At 35.4% G+C, this 20,378-nt stretch overlaps 2 protein-coding genes across 5 annotated transcripts; both read right to left on the reverse strand.

Annotated features, from left to right (window-relative positions):
* Positions 1 to 3,411: 3,411 nt before the first annotated feature.
* Positions 3,412 to 10,395, reverse strand: LOC119839813 (kallikrein-4-like). Its single transcript, XM_038366253.1, has 8 exons — positions 10,351 to 10,395; positions 8,800 to 8,815; positions 8,219 to 8,357; positions 7,274 to 7,431; positions 5,014 to 5,103; positions 4,446 to 4,534; positions 4,149 to 4,230; positions 3,412 to 3,653 (listed from the first exon to the last, which is right to left on the reverse strand). The coding sequence occupies exons 1-8, from the start codon at positions 10,393 to 10,395 to the stop codon at positions 3,442 to 3,444; spliced, it is 831 nt and encodes a 276-aa protein (XP_038222181.1). The 3' UTR covers positions 3,412 to 3,441.
* Positions 10,396 to 11,760: 1,365 nt separating this feature from the next.
* LOC119839658 (A-kinase anchor protein 17A) lies at positions 11,761 to 19,925 on the reverse strand. Of its 4 annotated transcripts, none has more exons than XM_038366060.1 (9): positions 19,845 to 19,925; positions 18,655 to 19,469; positions 17,954 to 18,203; positions 16,965 to 17,103; positions 15,823 to 15,969; positions 15,116 to 15,193; positions 13,708 to 13,897; positions 12,440 to 12,655; positions 11,761 to 12,062 (listed from the first exon to the last, which is right to left on the reverse strand). In XM_038366060.1, exons 2-9 carry the CDS (start codon positions 19,419 to 19,421, stop codon positions 11,843 to 11,845), a joined length of 2,007 nt encoding a protein of 668 aa, XP_038221988.1. In that variant the 5' UTR covers positions 19,422 to 19,469; positions 19,845 to 19,925; the 3' UTR covers positions 11,761 to 11,842. The 4 variants fall into 4 exon arrangements, with proteins under 4 accessions (XP_038221988.1, XP_038221987.1, XP_038221985.1 ...); XM_038366059.1 differs by having other exon boundaries at positions 19,713 to 19,922; XM_038366057.1 differs by having other exon boundaries at positions 18,655 to 19,923.
* Positions 19,926 to 20,378: the final 453 nt, after the last annotated feature.

Consider the following 20,378-nt stretch of genomic DNA (forward strand, 5'->3'; position numbering starts at 1 on the left):
TTATGTTGATGCGTACATCGGATTTGATGGGGTTTTTTTATAGGTAGAGTGATTCAAGAGGAAGTATGTGTAATAACATCTTATTAAACTACTGCGAATTCAACGCGAGCGAAGCCGCGGGCAAAAACTGGTATTTCATAATTTCACATATGAACTTTTTCTCTCACGTGACTCAAGAACAGCAAAAAGAGCAAGCACATTATTACCTTTTTCCACCGATTTTAAAACAAGGTGTAGGTTATAACTGTATTTATGATTCATCTTTTATTTGAAGCTAGCGGTACGCCCCGGCTTTGGCCTGGGTACATATATAGCCTAAAACCATCCGCATAAATGGGCTATCTAAAACTGAAAGAATTTTTCAAAACGGATCAGTAGTTCCTGAGATTAGCGCGTTCAAACAAACAAACTCTTCAGCTTTATAATATTATTATATTATATATTACTAGCTGCGCCCCGCGGTTTCACCCGCGTAAGTCCGTATCCCGTAGGAATATCGGGATAAAAAATAGATGTTGGCCGATTCTCAGACCTACCCAATATGCTTACCAAATTTCAGAGGAATCGGTCAAACCGTTTCGGAGGAGTATGGCAACGAAAACTGTGACACGAGAATTTTATATATATAGATATTAGCATAGACTGGTTTTGTTCTGATAATTTGAAGACGGTTTAGTTTTTTGTTAAATATGATATTATTCAATATCTCGATAGACGCGGTTTCAAACAAACGTTTTATTTTTGTATATCTACATCTACATTATTCTTGACATAGGCTTTATATATAAATCAAGTGTCATGATGTATGTTCCCAATGAACTCTTCACGAACTCCACCGATTTTGATGAAATTTGGCATTTTATGTGTAATTTGGTCCAACTTAAGATGTAGGATAGTTTTTATTTCTATTAATTATCCCAATAATTTATAATCTTAATATTTTTAATTATTAGTCAGCCACAGCAACGCGTGGCAGGGTATGCTAGAAGGCTTTATTTTTTTCGCGTCTCGCCAGCCCGTCGCATACCTTATTATACAGTTTGTACAGATCATATATTTAATCTGTTACAACACCGATTATATAATCTGTGTTCAAGCCTCAAGGTCTACGTCACCTACTTTCGTTTCGCTCTCACTAGCACACTCGTACAACCAAATTCATTGAAGATACGATTCGGCAGAAGCAGTTATTATATTATACTTTTATGTATTTAAAAGCAGTGGTGGCTCAGTGGTGAGAACATCGGACTTCAAAATTGATAAGTCGGTGTTCGAGACCGGGCGAGCGTGCAGGAAATAAATTGATTTCTCAATTTATCTGCACATGTAGATAACATTACCACTGCTTAAAACGGTGAAGGAAAACAACGTGAGGAAACCGGCATGTCCGAGAATCGAAAGTTCGACGACATGTGACATCTGCCAACCCGCACTTGGCCAGCGTGGTGGTTTATGGCCTGAACCCTCATAGGAGGCCTGAGTCCCAGCAGTGGGAACATATAAGGGCTGATGATGATGATTTTTATGTATTGGTAAGAGGAAAAAAAGTTTTTATTTTTATTTCCGCACTTTCCGCCTACCTAACCCATGTCCTTTCTCGTTCTCTACTAATACAATATCAAATTTCACTCTCTTTTCTTCCTTTTTAAGTCATTTGTAGGGAATCCTTAGTGTCACGAGTCCGACTTACACTTGACCGATTTTCGTTGATGACCTCCACCTATTGGTCAATAAACTCTTCCTCAATAAATGGACTAGCATAAAAATTAAATTCAAACCAGCATTTTCTAGATTACGACGTTTAAACAAAGTCGTCTTCATATTAGTATAGATAGGACGCAATGTCTTACTTTCAAGTCAAGGTGAGTACCCATTCACAAATTCATTTCAATCAACTTATGCAATTATCAGGTTTGCCTAGACTTACAGGTTTAATGCCTAAGGAATTAATGTTTGCATCACATTGCCACACTACGCACGTGAATAACCTATTAATTAGTATACCTATGTAAATACTGAGCATTAAACTTTGTTTCAACTTACGGACATCCTATCCTACTAATATTATAAATACGAAAGTTTGTAAGGATGTGTGTGTGTTTGTTGCTCTTTCACGCAAAAACTACTGAACCGGTTGCAATGATATTTGGTGCGTAGACAGCTGGACAACTGGAATAACATACAGGCAACTTTTTATCCCGATATTCCTACGTGATACGAACTTACGCGGGTGAAACCGCGAGGCGCAGCTAGTATACTGATATAAGAAAAAAAAAAGCTGAAGCTAAAGAGTCCTATATCCCGTAGGAATATCGGGATAAAAAGATGCCTATGTGTTATTCCTGTGGTCCAACTATCTAGGTACCAAATTTCATTGGAATCGGTTCAGTAGTTTCTGCGTGAAAGAGTAACAAACATCCATACATTCACACATCCATCCATACTTACAAACTTTCGCGTTTAAAATATTAGTAGGATATTGCGTATTAAATGCCGTCGAACTAGTAAGCGATAGCAAATTAAAACGTTTTTGCTCCATCTATGTACAAAATCAATTCTTCAATTCGGACTTCAAAGCTATTCCGTGTAATATAAATTATTCATGTTACACATAAAAATGTAAAAAAAAACTCGCGCAAGCGGAAATTTTACCAGAAACTAGATCCGTTGTTACAACACGCCTTTCCTTTTTACAAATAAAATGAAATTCTGATTAAAATGATTTTAAATTGCTCTCCTTAGGAGCTTGAAGAATCACACACACACATTATTTAAATCAATTTATATCAAATTTATATTTCTATAATTATTGCCAATGTGTTGCTTTTTAATGTCATCGTCGGCAATGGAGCTGGTTGGTCGTCTGATTGTCAGCGCTATCATCGCCCATAAACGTTTTAAGAGGCGTAAAGTCGATTTAAATGATAGACAGTAAGGTCTGTAAGGCCTCTACAAATTGGATTGCCGACTTTAATTTATGTTCAGGGATTCAGAAAGGATCGACGAGAGGAATGAAGGAAAGGACTGGGAAGTGTAAGGAAAAGGATATGGGCCTTCGGCTCCGTCACTCACCGAACGAAATACAATAGCATGCTACTAGACGTGGTATCTCCCCGATGCGAGATGGCTTTCGACTCTCACATACAAAAGCGTAAATCTCCAAAAGAGATTGATCAATTGGGGATTTTTTCCGTTGTTTTAGACACAATGAAGTTTCTTAGAACATCTACCTTCTAGAAAATCGTACCACATGAAGCCGGGGCCGACCACTAGTAAAGAATTAATTACCAATTAATTATTGGTGATTAGCAAAGGACCAGAAAATAATAACGAACCATAGCCCTAACCGAGATTCACTTCACCTTCCATTTCCGGTCAACCTAAACGATTAACTAAATAAAACACAAATTAAACCAAACACTTTATTTCATCATCAAACATTTAATAAAACACTATATTATCAGCTATTTGCACTGGCTCAGGCATAATGATAACGTCAACTACTTCCACTGGATCAGCTACCTCGATAGCATCAGCTACCTGGATAATATCAGCTACTTCCACTGGGTCAGCTACTTGAACTTCCTCAGGGCTCTCCTCGGGGCTGATGACTGAAGCGATCCAGTCTGCGTATCCAGTGACCTTCAGGAAGGCTGGGAACAGAATTATTCATTTGGAAAAAGTAATTTGGCTGGCCATCTATACGTGAAAGCGGGGGAAAAAAAGAATTCACAAATATGTAAATAATCATATGTCATTATATCTTCAAAAATAAAATAGAAATTTCTAAAACGGTTTTAGAACGCTTATATAAACAGATGACGTGATTAACGCATTTTAAAATGACAAAATGCCTCTTGGAATGACCACGAAATACAAAATTTTGTAGTCCACGCCAGCTAAGCCGCGTTTTGGTTTTGTTTTGGTTGCCTTTTTTTGAACCTTTCCCCTCTACTAATCACAGACTGTCCCATTTTAAGAAGCACCTCCCCTGCCCCTTGTCACAATATATCTCATTTCGATGATACCTTGCCGGGGGAGGTATCTTTTGTTTGACCCCGTAACTAATTAAACTATAAGATTATCATTCATCACACACTTGTCCAATAAAATAAACAGATCAAAAATAATAATTGGTATTACATTACCTCCATCATTTTCCTCGTTACCGGGGCTAACGAGTACTCCAAACAATTGGTCGTCAGCAACAAGAGCTGCTCCAAGGTCGTACTGAGAAGATAATATTACGAAGAAATCATTATTAGGACATGTTTATAAATACCAGGATAATAGATATCGGTATATTGTGATAAAATGAATCTATGTCAATCAAAACTAATAATTGGCCCAAATAGATAGACCGGATACATATAAAAGAGACCATATTTTTAGTTAACTTCATATTATGATCACAGACTTATTACAGCACTGTAGTAGAATATTACCCGGCTGGCTTTGTTCTCAGCAGTTCCGATGAGAAGGTCACCAGATTCCTCGAGCTGAACGTCGATGCACTGCAGCTGTTCACCAGCATCTGAAATCATATTCATTTACAATGACTCTTGCTGATGGATTTTTCTTTTCTGTACAAATTAATAGAATCGGAGTATCCGTGTAATATTGAAATAATTGCTTTTTCCTGAATGCGTACGAACAATAGCTACACTTATAAAAATAACATTTTTTATTTTTCTCTGTCTGTGTGTTTGTTTCAGATAATCCATCGGCTGGACCGATATTGAAGGTTCACTGGCAGATTGCTAATGTAATACGGAGTAAATTCCAACATAAGAATTAAAAGGAAAAACATACACAAGTGAAGCCGTAGAGCGCAGCTAGTTTTTAATTATCGTTTATATTTTTTTAGAAGACCGTCTGTCTGACGGGCTGTCTATATTTTCGACTATGCAAGTAAACGAAGCTGCGATGATAGCTAGTCAAATGATTAGATGACCTTCTGTGTTGCATCTCCAATTGTTATTTTGTACAATAAAGTGTTAAATAAGTACTTACTGCCGTTTTCTAGTTCACCATACCCGCAGACCTTTCCAGATGTAGGCGCCTCAGCGTCGATGGCGGCAACACTGATGGCCTGGATGGTCTCTGTAATAACAAAATTAATGATTAATATTTTATCACTACTTAATTAAAATAAAAAAACTCCTGATACAAGACCTAATACAAATTAAATAATTCTCAAAGGATTCATTATATTAATATTATTTACAGAAAATGTAAAATAACAAAACAACGCAAAAACTTAAGAAATTAATTCTTTCATATACAATTAATTATATAGCACTTGTGATACTCTGGTACATCAGATGCATCGCTGCAAAGTATAATCAATGACTGTTCAGTGGTTTTCGCGTGAAAGAGAAACATGCATACCGCACAAACTTTCATATTTATGATACCGGGATGATAATTCTATTTTTTTCTGTTTGTATTCCAATAAAATATAAGTGACTTAGCATCTTTCAGAACAAAAGGCCGTCTCGCCTTTCAATACGCAAACTCATTTAATTTCACAAACAGAAAACCACATTTAAATAATAAAATAATATTAAAGTGAAATGTAATATCGACAAGGACCATAAAATTAAAATCGGTTTGGAGGGTTTCGGAAAGTTTGGGCGGACTCGAGAGTTCAATAATTAACAGAAAGCGTCTCTTGCTTTAATTGTCGACTCAATCGAATATAAAGTTTGCCATATTTTACGCGACATGTTTTAATGATTGATCACTTTTTGCAGATTTTTGCGCCAAAAATAGCATGTTTATTTTTCTCTTCGGAATCCACACAATTAAAATTCTGTCACGTGACGTATCTGTATAAAAGATACACACAGATAATGTATATTCTTAATGTTTCTATATTCAAACGTAAGGAAGTGGAATTAAAAAAAAATTATTTTACCTAAAAACGTGTTACTTACTACGTAGTCATTGTTATCTACTGAGAAATCTGGCAAGTTATCGTATCAAATTGGCAATTTAATGATAAGAAATTTACATAGCTTGGCTATGTTCTATTACATAACTGTTTACGATGTGAGATTTGGCACAGTTCATTTTATATTAAACGTAAATTATTTTGGTTAAATGCGAACTTATTATCACAATTATATACTTTTGATGAATTTTACATATTAATATCTGACAATAAAGCAAAACTGACAAAACTATACCGTCTTAAAATTGTCAGAACTAGACAAAATTTATATAGGACACGGAAGGCAACAGCTTTTTAATTAAAAATTATGCATCAAAATAGGTCCTAAGATATCAAAGCCAAAATGCTTTTGACCAAAGAAAAATAATCTCCTCCTTTTATTGAAGTCGTTTGAAAACTATGTATTTTGATATAATGACCAATAAAACTCTCGTGAATTCCCAAATATCGATACACACCCTATAAAAACCAGGCCGTATTTAGTAGGTTTAACCTATAATAATTGACTATCTAATTGAAATGAACTTACCCGTGAATCGAAACAAGGAAGCCCCTCCCTCTATTTAAACTTAATTGTTAACAATTACATGGTCCCAAGATAATAATTACGTACAATAATTAATTACAAAGAGAATATTTGAAAAGTTTTCTTTGGAAACCCGATACACAGGGTAATGGGCGGTAATTGGCAATTTGAACTGTGGTATCCTACGCTTAAATTAATATTACCTGCTTCCAATTAATGCCGCAAATTTCTTGGCTATCGTATTGTTTTGAAACGGATACTGTGTATGAATTTAACGGAAAATAATCTTTGAGATTTACGTCTTTTACCGGAGAGCTTGTATTTTCAAAACAAATATAAGAGTTAACCTTTTACATTTATTATTATAGAGAAAATACCTTTTGTTGTTAATTAAAATACATAAATCTTATCCGTAAGTAGATGTTTTGTAACTGTATTTTTTTATATATTTTCTTAAAACTAAGTTACAGGTCTAAGATATCGAAATATGCTTGCTTACAAAGAATTATTGTTTCATGACAGTTGGCAAGGGGCATTTGATTGATTTGATTTTTTTGTCATTTGACAACATTTGCAGAGGCTTTACGTCTACAAATGCACTGCGACTTTAGTAGCGTTAAGACCATACACATGTCTCACATTCATATTGCTCTTGTTTTATGAATCTGATATTAAATTAATAGTCGCAAATCTATTTATGAAGTTATTTATATGCGGTTTTGTTTTTAATGACAATAAATTTGTCTTACTCCTTTCAATAAATAGTTATGCATTAATTCATATTTTCGTACCTGAGAACACCACATCCCTGTTGAGATCCAAAAGCCCGATGTCATTTTCACCGGTCTCAGCGTTATATTCGGGGTGCAGGTGTACTCTGTTGGACTCGATCACCAGCTCGGGTTGGTACACGTTGGGAGCGTTGAAACGGATCCAGATGAAGCGGGAGCTGAGGAAGTTTCGATTATATTTATTTGAGAGGCTAGTGACTAGATTTGATAGTTGTTTTTATGTGATAAAACAGGCAAGCGAGCAGACGAGTCACCTGATCAAGTACCCAAGTACAAGTATATATGTAGGTGCCTGTGTTGACGGACTTTAGGAAAAGAAAGCTCTTTTCTTGAATCGTAAAAGATTTGGTACACTGCATACGGAAGCGGATTGCAATTCCAAAATTCGAGTTGCGATTGAATTTTCTTTATAACTTATATTTATTTATTGATTGTTGATTTCATGCGACGCTAGTGTGTGTTCGTTGAGTAAACTGTATGTATTTGTATTTATTATTATATATTACTGGCACGATATGTAACTTGCAGGGATTTATCGATTAACTAGAGATATATTAAGCCATATCTCTAGTTAAATTCTTAAAAGTTAAAATATACAACAATTAAATATTGGATTCTTAGCGCCGAATCCACAAGTTTTCACAACTTACAAAGCGAAGTAGACCATAAAACTGCGAAGTATACGAAATAATTATTAATAGAACATAGAATTTATCCTAAGTCTCCTTCTGCACAGTTTATTTATTTAACAATTTTATGTTCCACACCAAACAGACAATTTTGCAAATATACAAGAGAAAGAGACTTATATGGTACATAAGGTACAGTTGTGTAAATAAGATTCTATTAGTCAGTTTAGTATGAATAATATTCTATTCATTCTATTCATACGTTTCCTAAATTGTTCAAATCGTACATTAATTATTCATAACCAAAGCAACATACTCCCTCAAGCAGCTGGCAGATGAGATAATCCAGCGCTCATTGTACACGCTTCCAACACAAGAGCCCAAGAGACCGCCGTCAGCCGCCTTCGCTGTGCGGAGGTGGACGAGCCATGGGACTAAACTCACTTCTTCGAAAGCTGGACACAGAATAGAAGATATTAAGCTAATGAACAAGCAGTTGTAGCAGTTTCGCCCGCGTGGTCAAAGTGACTGTCCATGGTTCCAACTTTCATTCCCTATTTTATCTCCTTAGTGGAAGAATTTCTCAAATTCCTTTCTTAGCGAATGCCGACACCAAAGAGGCAATGTGCAGGCCGATCAGTCCAGTAGCTTTTTCGTATCTTTTTATTTGTTTATTTTTTTTAGTTTGAGCTATGTCTTTGCGTGATATATTAAGAAAGACATCAAGTAAGCAATTCAATACATGATACCATTCCAGGTATAATTTTTTAGGTATAATTAACACTTTTATTCGATTTCTTGCATGTTTAAGAATTTACAAAATTTCAGTAATTTTAATTTCTTTGTTTTCGTACATCAATAGAAAAATGCTCAATAAGGTGATGTTTAGATACTTACGCTGGACACTGCGTCCCTGGAACAAATAAAAAGTACATTAGTACCACTGGATTTTGCAATATAAGGTAAAGATATGATATGAGAATTGCGATTTTAACATAATCGACTTATATCGGACTATCTTTTCGCCCAGGCTTCGCCCGTGGTACATATATGTATAGCCTATGTCACTCAGTAAAGTAGCAGTTTTCTAACGACGAAAAAACATTAAAATCGGTCCAGTGGTTTTGGCGTGAAAACGTTACAAACATACAAAAATGCAAAGTCTCCTCTTAATACTAAAGTCGATCATAAAAATGCCGCCCGAAAAGGTAGTAATCAAATAAGAGAACCAAAACATTAAAAAATCTCCTCTATCTATCAAAATCGTTCATGACGCAGTCGGATAAAAATAAATATTAATTTGCAAATTACTAAAGAAAATGAAGCAAAATGTGTTTTAATTACGAAAACAGCTAATTAGGCATGACTGATAAGATTATTTGGGCCTAGGGCTTAAGCATTATATTAAGATTACTTCGATAAGATTAAGTGTAATTAATATTAATTAAAATTTACCTATAGCGTAAGTTTCATCGGCAATTACGATATACGTCATACGTACAACAATATTTTCCAAATATTCATTGACCATCACTCAAATTGAATATATTATTAATTTTGATAAAAATATAGCACTAATGGACTCACCAAAAATATTAGAACTATCGACAGTCCCAATACATACAGAAAATTTTCATTTTATTTCATAACTTTCAAATTTTTTCAACTGACAAAATTTATGTGCAATCTTTAAAAAAAACTGAGATTTGATCACAGTATTACTTAATAATATTTGATTTTAAAACGAAAACTCTTAATATGTCTTCCACAGAATTTCTATCAGAATATCTACACAGCTTATGATTTAATATTAGATAGATACTTTTCATTTTTAAATCTAAGTTTATTGTCAGACAATTCAAAACGCGAGTCATTCATACGTAAAGCGATTATGTAAGTACTGAAACGGTTACGAAATCCAGTAGCTACAATACGGTAAAAAATGCTCCCAATGTCTACATCGCCAAATGTGTATTAAATATTATCACAATAAATTATATAACCACATATTTTGTCTGTTTTGTGATTACTGAACTTTACCGGAAGTCTCGTGGAATTCGATTTAAAAAAACATTTTTTTAAAACGTTGTTAACACAATTATATAAATACTAGCTGCACCCGGCAAACGCTGTTCTGCCTTACTCTTATCGTTTAGTGGTATGAAAAATAGATGTTAGCCGATTCTCAGACCTACCCAATATGCTTACCAAATTTCAGAGGAATCGGTTTCGGAGGAGTATAGAGACTAACATTGTGACACGAGAATTTTATATATAAGATTATAAGAGTGGAGTAATAAAAATACATTTTATGAGTAAAAATATTGACCCCGTATCCCTACCCTTTTTTCCAGTTTATAATATTACTAAAACGTCATTTATATTCCTTAGGAAACTTATATTGAACTATATTTTTCTATATTTAACTGTATTTAACTATATCCTTACCTGAACTGCCGCAAAGGCACAAAGCAGAATAACGGCTACCTTCATGTTCCCTCAAATATCGAAGAATCACTGACAAATATGGATTTAACAAATAATTATAAATTACTAAACCTTAATTACCAACTCTGATATACTATCACAATCATTGATTAATGCTCATCAAATACTAGGTGATAATATTATATCAACACAACTTCGTGTTAATCCCCTGATTATATTATAAGACTTATTAAATCTTTTTCTGTTTTTTTGATAAATTCATAAAATCACACATTAACATGAATAAATAAACAAATATAGAAAGACTTGCTGTACGCCCCGGCTTCATCCGTGCTACATATGTAGCCTATGTGAATCAGTTAAAATGCAACTTGCAATTGTGAAGGAATTTTTGAAATCGGTCCAGTAGTGTTTGTGTGAAAACATTACAAACACGTACAATAATGTTACTTCTTTATACAATTAATAGTATAATTTTAAAATCATGTAGTAGATGACTTTATTATAAAACTATTTAATCCTCTGGATACAAATGTATGAAAAATTAAGAAATATATTATATGAAAGTGCAAATTATACCAGAAAATCAGTATCTTATCTTCTTGTTAAATTTACAATGGAAAATGAAATTATCAGTGCATATCAATAATTAGTTTTGAATAATTTTTATCACGAGACAATTATTCCCATTAATGGAAAGATTTTTATTAAGAATACTTTTACACATAACGTTATTAAATATTTACTACCTAGTCTCATTTTTATAATACCTTCTAATATTTTCTGTTTGGTTTCAAACATCATCACCCATTTAAAAGATAAACTGTGGTTTATCCCAGGTCACTGTCTGTATATCCTTGTTTTTAACAGACCTCAAAAAACTAGACAAACATTTAATGGAACCGCATGGGAAGCACTAGATTTCAAACAAAAACGAATCATAAAAATTACCCTCCATAATATGTTGAGTTATTAAACGAACGTATTAGTTATAAAACGGAGGATATTCCTGAGTTTATTAAATTTTCTTTTATGGTTTTATTTATCGATACTTCACCGAATTTTAACCGATTTACGATATGAAATTGTCATTTGGTGCCATTTTGTAGAATCTAGAATGGTCCCTACCCCCATGGACGTTAGGGACCTTTTTAATAGAAAAAAATTATCTATTTCTGTGTGTACGTGTACCAATGATATGTAAGAATTTACCAATGAGAGATAAATCCGTTTAGTATTTAATATGTGAAATACAAAAAATGTTATTATTATCACATAATATGAATGTAAAACTTTATTGTTGGTCGGTTCATACTCAATCCAAAATCTTGTAACAGACATGTTTAAAATTTATCTTAATATTCTCAGCATTTTACTAAACCCAAGTATAATAACAAAAAAAGCACCAGATAATTATAAAACATTTATTACTCTTAAATTACAGTATCCTAATCTAAATATTCTCTCGACTCTTATGTACTCTTCTTATCTTCTACCAGGACCTCCTAGGTTCTCCTTCTTTAGGCATGGACCAACTCTTGGATCTCCTAGATCTAGCTTTTTCCGGAGATACTAGTTTCCTCTCCGCACTTTTTCCTTTATCCCGTTTAGGCGAGGGAGTTCTATGCTTGGACTTTGACTTCGTTTTCGTTCTTCGCCTTGAGTGTGACCTAGACCGTCTGGATCTAGATGGTGTGCGACTGCGATGAGATCTAAATGAACAAAAATAATTAAATTAGATTCCACCTGTTGACGCAGCTAAGCTAGGCCCTAAAGGACATAGAAACATACATATAAATAAAGTGGATTTTTGTGTATGTATTTATCAGATGTTTAACCGTCATTGTACAATTATGTGCCTTTGTGCTCTTGAATGTGTATAATATTATGTATATTCTTTTAGTTTTTTTGTCTTGTCATTCTGTGCACAATAAAGTATTTTTGTTTGTTGGTTTATACAAGCGTTGCTTTATTCAGAACTAGATGCCGTCATATGCATCATCTGAGACCATTTATTTATATATGCACTTCTTCCCATTGTGAACTATGGCATATTCTAACTATATTGAGAGTAATAGAATAACATTACCTAGACCTTCGACTCCTCGACCGTGAACGTCGACTGCGACTCCTCGAGCGTCGACTCCGCGACCGCGATCGTGAATACGACCGCCGGCGTGACCGCGACCGCGACCGTGACCGTGAGTAAGAGCGACGCCGTGACCGCGACCGTGACCGTGACCGCGAACGGCCACGGTCGTCGTGCTCGTTGCGATTCTCTGCGTCGTTCAGCTTCTTAAAGTATCTACAACACATCATTGTATTATAAATTAGAGCAAATACGTTTACTAACGAATATTTTAAATATAAGAGGCTCGAAGGACCAAATATCGTAAAAAATTAAAAACAGGTAATAAGATGGAAATCTTATGATGAATATCTATGAACCAAATTGTCTGATATGTGCTTATCAATTCCTAGGGTTGCCCGTAACTGTTATTGTAAGGCGATATACCCAGATGTAGCGGTACGTTGCTAGTGTTGGAGGGATTTATGTTTGTTGAAATAAAAAACTAAAAGTACACACTACACTAGTTCATTTATTGTTAAATTGTTACTGTTACTGTTACTGTTAATGTTAATGTTCGATAAATATTATGTTTTATTAATTATTGTTAATGTTACGCGACGCGACTGTTACGCTATGTTTAGTCGAGCTGTTATTTGGGTCGAAGGTCGCCAGCGACACCTAGTGTTGCTAACTAAGGTGTTCTGTGGTCATTGCACCGAACAGTTATGATAATTGGATTTAAGTTTGAAACACTTTAACTGTTCAAAAATAGTTTACCTTACAACCTTTTGTGATATACAACTCTTTATTTATTTATTTATTACTCTTTAACAAATAATTGTACAGTATTTTAAAAATATATATATTAGTAACAAGTACAAAAGAAAGAGTACAATTTGTTGGGCGGCCTTATCACTCAGAAGTGATCTCTTCCAGGCAACCCGGGCAACTCATTAATGAGAATTATATACATTTAAAAATTAAAGTCCTGACTTCGTCCTAGAAGTCAGACTGACTCCCCTCCATTTAATATCCGCCAAGTCTTTATTTCCCAAATAATTTAGCTTATTATGCAGCATAAATAATAAATTTTGAAAGAAATGAAAAAATTTGATCACGAGGCGGGATTCGATAGTTCTTAATCATCTCAATAGATGGCGTGGGGTGCCCCTTAGGCACATAAAACAATGGCAAAAAGACGCGGGTTCGAATCCCGCCTCATGAGTTTTCATGTGCTTTGGATCACAAACAAAAATAAATATATCTAAGAGAAAAAGGGCACGAACTGGTAGTACTGATGCGTGGCGGTGGGCCCGTCGAAGTGCGGCAGGGCGCGGGCGCGGGGCCCCCGGGGGCCGAGCGCCCCCAGCGCCCCCATCGCCCCCAGCGCCCCGCGGCCCCCGCGCCCCCGGCCCCGCGGGCGCCGCGCGAACCCCTCGCAGCCGTAGTAGCCGCGCATCGGGTAGTACATCGACGCTGGAACCCGGTTTACGTGTTGTGAGAGGGTTACGTCCTTAATATTGTATTATACTGGCTTGATACCGAACAGTCTTAATAAATTTTCACAGTACAAAATTTCATCCTCTATTTTAATTACGATAAACAGGCAGACAGTCACATCTTCTACAATAATATCATAAAGAGGAAACTTTTGTATTTTTGTGAGTTTGTAATGTTTTCACGCAAAAACCACTGGACCGATTAACAAATTATTTCACCATGAGAAAGCTACAATTTCACTGAGTGACATAGGCTATATATGTAACACAGGCCAAGCCAGGGCGAACATCTAGCGAGTTATGATTTAATTGATTGATGATTGAGAGAAGACCGTAAATTATTTTAACAACTTAGCAATATTAATATATAGTTACCACAATGCATTATGCCCCCGATTATCACTTAGACCAGTCCTCTATATATCCCTACTAATATTATAAATGCGAAAGTAACTCTGTCTGTCTGTCTGTCTGTTACGCTTTCACGCCTAAACCACTGAATCGATTTTGATAAAATTTGGTATGAAGATAGAACTGAACTTGGGTAAGGACATAGGATACTTTTTATCGCGAAAAAAGGGTAGAAAGGGTTGGAAGAGGGGATGAAAGTTTGTATGAAAGTTCGATCGTCAAACCGATTTTGATGAAACTTGGTATGAAGATGGAGCTAAACGTGGGAAAGAACAAACCATACTTTTTAATGCGAAGAAAATACTCCTTAGCATGTCGCGCGATATAAGCGAATTCTACGCGGGCGAAGCCGCGGGCGAAAAGCTAGTATATATATATTTTATGTGCATGTTGAGTATCTGAGAATCGGCCAACATCTATTTTTCATACCCTTGAATGATGAGAGTTAGGCAGAACATCGTTTGCTGGGTCAGCTAGTATAATAATACTTACATCAGTCATAAATCTATACATATTTTTTTCTCTGACTGACTCTCATTCTCATGTGCATGTCGGGTGGGTCTGATAATCGGCCAAAGCCTTTTAATAGCCACTAAATCATAAAAAAAAATTGTTCTTAAGACATAGGCTCTCTCTCTCTCTCTCTCTCACTCTCTCTAGTCTATCTATGTAAACTAGCACAGGGCACATGCATTCGCATAGATATCTCTTTTAAAAGAAATAGATTATATACGGTTACTGCCTTCTTATAATATTATAATATAACATGAAGAGATACTCATACTTTGTGGGAAGGGGTAGGCCGGCGGGCACGCGAACGGGTATCCATAGCTGTACGGGTTCGGTGCGTACATTCCTGAAACTGTAAATATAACAAGTTTATTTATGAGTTTTATAGCATTGAAATCTAATCTAATATTATGAAGCTGAAGAGTTTGTTTGTTGAATTTAATTGTAATGTTTTTATAGAATTGAAATTGCTCTCATCATCATCATCATCAGCCTATATATGTTCCCACTGCTGGCACACAGGCCTCCTATGAGGGTTTTTGAGGGAGGGAAATTGCTTTAGTAATGAGAAATTAAAAAAAATAGACAGGCGTTGCTACGGTTTGGCATACGGTTTTGATCGTGAGGCAGGATTCGAACCCGCGTCATTTTGCCAAACCGTATCAACGCCTAGCTTCTGAGAGAGGACGAGACTAGGCGTAATTAAACTTTATTTATAATTGTAGTGTTCAAAGTTATTCTATATGTAGTTTTCATTAAAAATATATTATACTAGATGTTCGCCCCGTCTTCGCCCGTGGTACATATAACATGTCACTCTGTGAAGGTGCAGCTCTCTAATGGTGAAAGAATTTTTGAATTCAGTCCAGTGGTTTTTGCGTGAAAACTTTACAAACATACAAAAGTACAAAATAATGTTCCCTCTTTTTAATATTACTAGCTGCGCCCCGCGGTTTCACCCTAAAATAAAATATAACAAACCTGCATTCTTATATTCGCTCTCTCGCTCTGGCGTAGTCATTTTCTCAGTCTTAACTCTTTTCTCTTCCATGTCGTCGGACGAGATGGAACTTATCGAGTCCCTTTTGGGTTTCTTCGTCTCGAGCGCGGAGCGAATTATTATCCGACCTGATAATAAATAATTAAATAATATGTATTTACAAGTTCACGTAAATCGCTTTGTATGCGCGTAGGCGTAAGATTGCATAATAACGGTTTCACTTTGATAGATTATAATTTTCTAGCTGCGCCCCGCGGTTTCACCTGCGTAAGTCCGTATCCCGTAGGAATATCGGTATAAAAAGTTGCCTATATGTTATTCCTGTTGTCCAGCTGTCTATGTACCGAATTTCATTGCAATCGGTTCAGTAGTTTTTGCGTGAAAGAGCAACAAACACACACACATCCTTACAAACTTTCGCATTTATAGTATTATTATTAGTATAAGTATGATTGAAAATCAATGCGTTGAAGTGAATTAGTAAGCAAATGTTACGAATTACAATACTTCGACAGTTTGGTATCTTGCCTATATACATTTATAGTTTGGTATATTGCATAATATATGGCCATGATATTTTATAATGTTTCGGCGTTATATTATATAACAATGGCTCAAACTCAAACTCAAACATTTATTCATCATCATCTTAACACATAGAACCCAAAGGTGACTAAGTGACTGATCTATCAGCGCACAGCCAAAACTACTGGACTGATCGCGCTGAAATTTAAGAAGCTGATAGCCACTACAATGTTAGCTGCAAAGAAAGGATTTTAATTAATATTATCCCCGATGCGATAAAAGTTTTTCTATGTGGGAGTCGAGCACGCTTCGGCACGAATTGGGCCAGCTCGCACTGGAGAAGTACCACGCCCTCACAGGAGACTGGCGTGAAATAGTAGCGTGCTGTTTCGTACGGTGAGTGGGGGAGGCGGAGCCCATTCGCAGAGGTAGTGACCTCTGCTGTTCATGGGCGATGGTGATCGCATACCATCAGGCAAACCACCTGCTCAGTTGCCAACTCAGTTATTACATAAAAACTAGGGGTGGAAAGTTTGTACCATGAAAATGAAATATAACCATAAAGGCAACGCCGCGAGCAACAGCTAGTATATAATACCATCAAACGCGTGCCGCAACTGCTCCCTCTGTTCATCCAGCATCCTCTCGTGGGCGCGTCTCATCTTGTCGACGAGGCGAGCTCGGGCCGCGCGCTCGCCGATGTGCGAGCGCCCGTTGCGTTGCAGCTCGGGCCGTAGCTGGAAATTGGTCATGGGTTTATTATTTAAATGTATTTTTGACTACACATTTCAATGATTTAATGTGGAATATAAAACTATCAAACCGTATGAGGTTATTAAGTATATGGGAATTTAGTGGATACTAACTAAATTGTGATATAATCGAATGGTCGCGGGTTCGAGACCAGGCGAGCGTGCAGGAAATAAATTGATTTTTCAAGATATCTGCACATATGGTTAATGTCCAAAAAAACAAAAGTTTGAAGACATGTGACATCAGCCAACCTACCATAACCTGATGATGAAACTAACTGTGATATTATATAATGTGTGACTTCATTAATTCAAGTACATGAAATCACAAAAGTAAATGAAATGTTTCTATATGAGCAGCAATTAAATAAATTAAAAAATTGTTTGTATATTATACATATACTAACAACTAAGAGCAATTAAGCTTTATTGTAGCATTGGCCTTTGCCTTTTCTTGCAATATGCTCCAATGAAATTTTTGCTACACCAAATTGAAATGCAATAATTTGTTTATGAAAAAACATTACATAACAGTATACACATATTTTGTATGCAATAAATATTAAATAATACATTGGTATTTTAAGAAAATTGTTAGGGCCACAATCTATACTAATATTACAAAGCTGAAGATTTTTTTGTTTGTTTGTTTGACCGCACTAATCTCAAGAAATACTGGTCCGATCTGAAAAATTCTTTCAGTATTAAATAGCCCATTGATTGAAGAAGGCTATAGGCTATATATGTACAACGAGCGAAGCAGAGGCGGACCTCTAGTATTAAATAATATTATGGTATTTCATAGACAAACAATATAAACATAAAATTTCCATACCTCAATTCTCTGAAACAGTTCTTCAATCAATCTGATCGCTTGCAACTTCTTCTGTATTTTGAGTAACTTCTTTTGCTCCTCGGAAACTTTCTTATTAACATCCACATCTTTTCTCTCCATCAGCTTTGCCAACTGCTTCTTTTTCCTTCTCTCTTCGCGCTCTCGCATTTTCTCCAATTTCTCTCGCTCCTTTTGCTCAATCTTTTGTCTTAAATAATGAAAAATTATACGTGAAACTCTTTCCTTGTTTCTGCAAGGAAAAGGCTCTTTGTTCACAGAAAAGTGAAATAGCTATGAGTTATATTATAAAGATGGAGTCTAAGCTAATAAGCAAGCTAAATAATTTCTGTTGCATAATTAAGTCATATGATTTAACTTTTTTAATATACTTTTGTCATTAAAATGTAAGAAAAAACAATTACCTGACACTACATTTAATGATTTACATTTTAATATGCTGCCATTTAAAGTGTAAATCAATAAATAATTGGATACATAATAGATCCTTTAAATAAAGAATGTTTTGTTCTTATTAGAACAATGCAGTGGCAGGGCAGCCTCTCTTACTGCTTTGAACAGAATTTGATACCTTTACACAAATAAATACAAATAGATTGGTTTTTTGAACCAATCTATTTGTAGTTAAGTTAAGAACATGTCGCCTTTAACACAAAATTCAATTTAATAAATAAACTAAATACCTCTCTTTAGCTTCTTGCTTGGCTTTCCTTTCCTTTTCTTGTTTTTCTTCCTCATCCTTAGCTCTCTGCCTTGCTGCCAATCGCTCCCTCACTATTGAGCGCCTTTTCACAGCTGCGTCAGTCATATGCTTTGTTTTATCAAAGTCTACTTGAATACTACACCATTCGGCCAGATCATTATTCTTCCGTAAGATCTTTTTGCCTCGTAAAGCATCCATACACCTCACAAAGCTAACATATTCACTAAATTGGACATAGGCTTCAAAATACAAAGCACTATCTTGTGCTGGTGTAGAAATGCCCCTCATAGCCTCTTTCATCTGCATTCGATAGGGATCTGCTATAGGAATATCGACTTGCCGTATCGCTCCATACTTTTCGAAGATCTTTTTCAACAAACTTTCAGATGGCACTGCATCTTCATTTCTATCGCGGTCATGGACAAACCAGGGTATCGGGAGGTTAGCTATGTGTATTGTGTCCGGTCTCTCGCCTGGTTTCATTTCGTCCATATCACTCGCGTCACGAAAGAACGAGTCCCATGCATGTCGACTTGGGAAATCCGATTTCGCTTCACAAACACGCACTTTTAGGGGATCGGGATAGTCGTTCAACTGTATAATCCTGTCCTCCAATCGTGATAGCACTCTCTCTAACTTTGGACGATTTTCCAACTCGGCATCAAACCTTATCACTTCAGAACTATGCTTAGACACTTTTAACATAGAGAATCCATCAGGTTGGATCATTTTTCGTAATTTTTCCATCAATTCCCAATTGGAAATCGACTTGCCGTGCACCTTGTGTGGGGGAAGCTGGATAGAAATGTTTATTTTCGCATAAGGCTTTAAATACAAACGTTGCGGCAAATACAAGGCCACAGCGTCTGTTGTGTCCCTACAAACTTGAATACTCATGATGAGTAACTTACAAAAACCTATTATAGTAAAAATATAATTAAACCTATCTGAATACAATGAATAGTGAATATTTATAATAAATGTTTAAAATTTAGATAAACGAGTGAAATAAAAAAGTAATGAGTTGAAAGCGATGACCATAGTATACTCCGAGACCAGCTTCCATTTTCGCACGATTAATCATTTTATTCCCTAAGTAAGTAAATCAATTAACAATAAATGTAAATGAAAATTAGTGTAATAGTAGGTATATAAATTATGTTCTCTTGCTATTTTTTTCACGAATCAATTCCATTCTCAGCGTTCACTTATATGACAATCACTTTTGACTTTTAGAATTCTTGACACTTGTCTTTGAAACAACATGGATGGCATTACAGATATTTTATTATGCTAAAGTCGATCGGTGGCTATTCTATATGCTACAGATAATATAATATATAATGTTTTATGTCTTTCGCTTACATTCGCACAAATATGTATTGAAACACAGGAATGTACGAGGATATTTGACAATTATTTTTCCATAAAAGAGCGGATAATTTTGTTTGTAGACGACCAATACAATTTTATATTAAATTACCGCTTATGGGAGAGTTGTGTAGTATTTTCTTATGTTAAGAAAACATAGCAATACAACGATAATAATTATTAATTTGATCTTATATTTATTGCTGACATAAAACTCTATTCCGTTCTATTTAAGATTGAGAAATACTACAAACCACTTTTGACGTGACAACGTCTTAAATTAGGTTGCGGCTCGGAGTCACTTATGAAAAAGTGTAACGCCCGGTAACGTTA

The sequence above is a fragment of the Zerene cesonia genome, chromosome 4 (assembly GCF_012273895.1).
Source record: "Zerene cesonia ecotype Mississippi chromosome 4, Zerene_cesonia_1.1, whole genome shotgun sequence".
Taxonomy (NCBI): Eukaryota; Metazoa; Arthropoda; class Insecta; order Lepidoptera; family Pieridae; genus Zerene; species Zerene cesonia.

Bases quoted from the DNA above. Each gene is read 5' to 3' on its own strand.
- LOC119839813 (XM_038366253.1), bottom strand. From the start codon at position 10,395: ATGAAGGTAGCCGTTATTCTGCTTTGTGCCTTTGCGGCAGTTCAG. The intron at 5,104-7,273 runs GTACGAAAATAT...TTGTTATTACAG, and splicing joins CAGGGATGTGGTGTTCTCAG to AGACCATCCAGGCCATCAGT. The intron at 3,654-4,148 runs GTAATGTAATAC...TTCTGTTCCCAG, and splicing joins TAACGAGGAAAATGATGGAG to CCTTCCTGAAGGTCACTGGA.
- LOC119839658 (XM_038366057.1), bottom strand. From the start codon at position 19,571: ATGAGTATTCAAGTTTGTAGGGACACAACAGACGCTGTGGCCTTGTAT. The intron at 17,104-17,953 runs GTATGGAAATTT...ACCAATTTCCAG, and splicing joins AACTGTTTCAGAGAATTGAG to CTACGGCCCGAGCTGCAACG. The intron at 12,656-13,707 runs GTTCGTGCCCTT...GATGTGTTGTAG, and splicing joins GCCACGCATCAGTACTACCA to ATACTTTAAGAAGCTGAACG.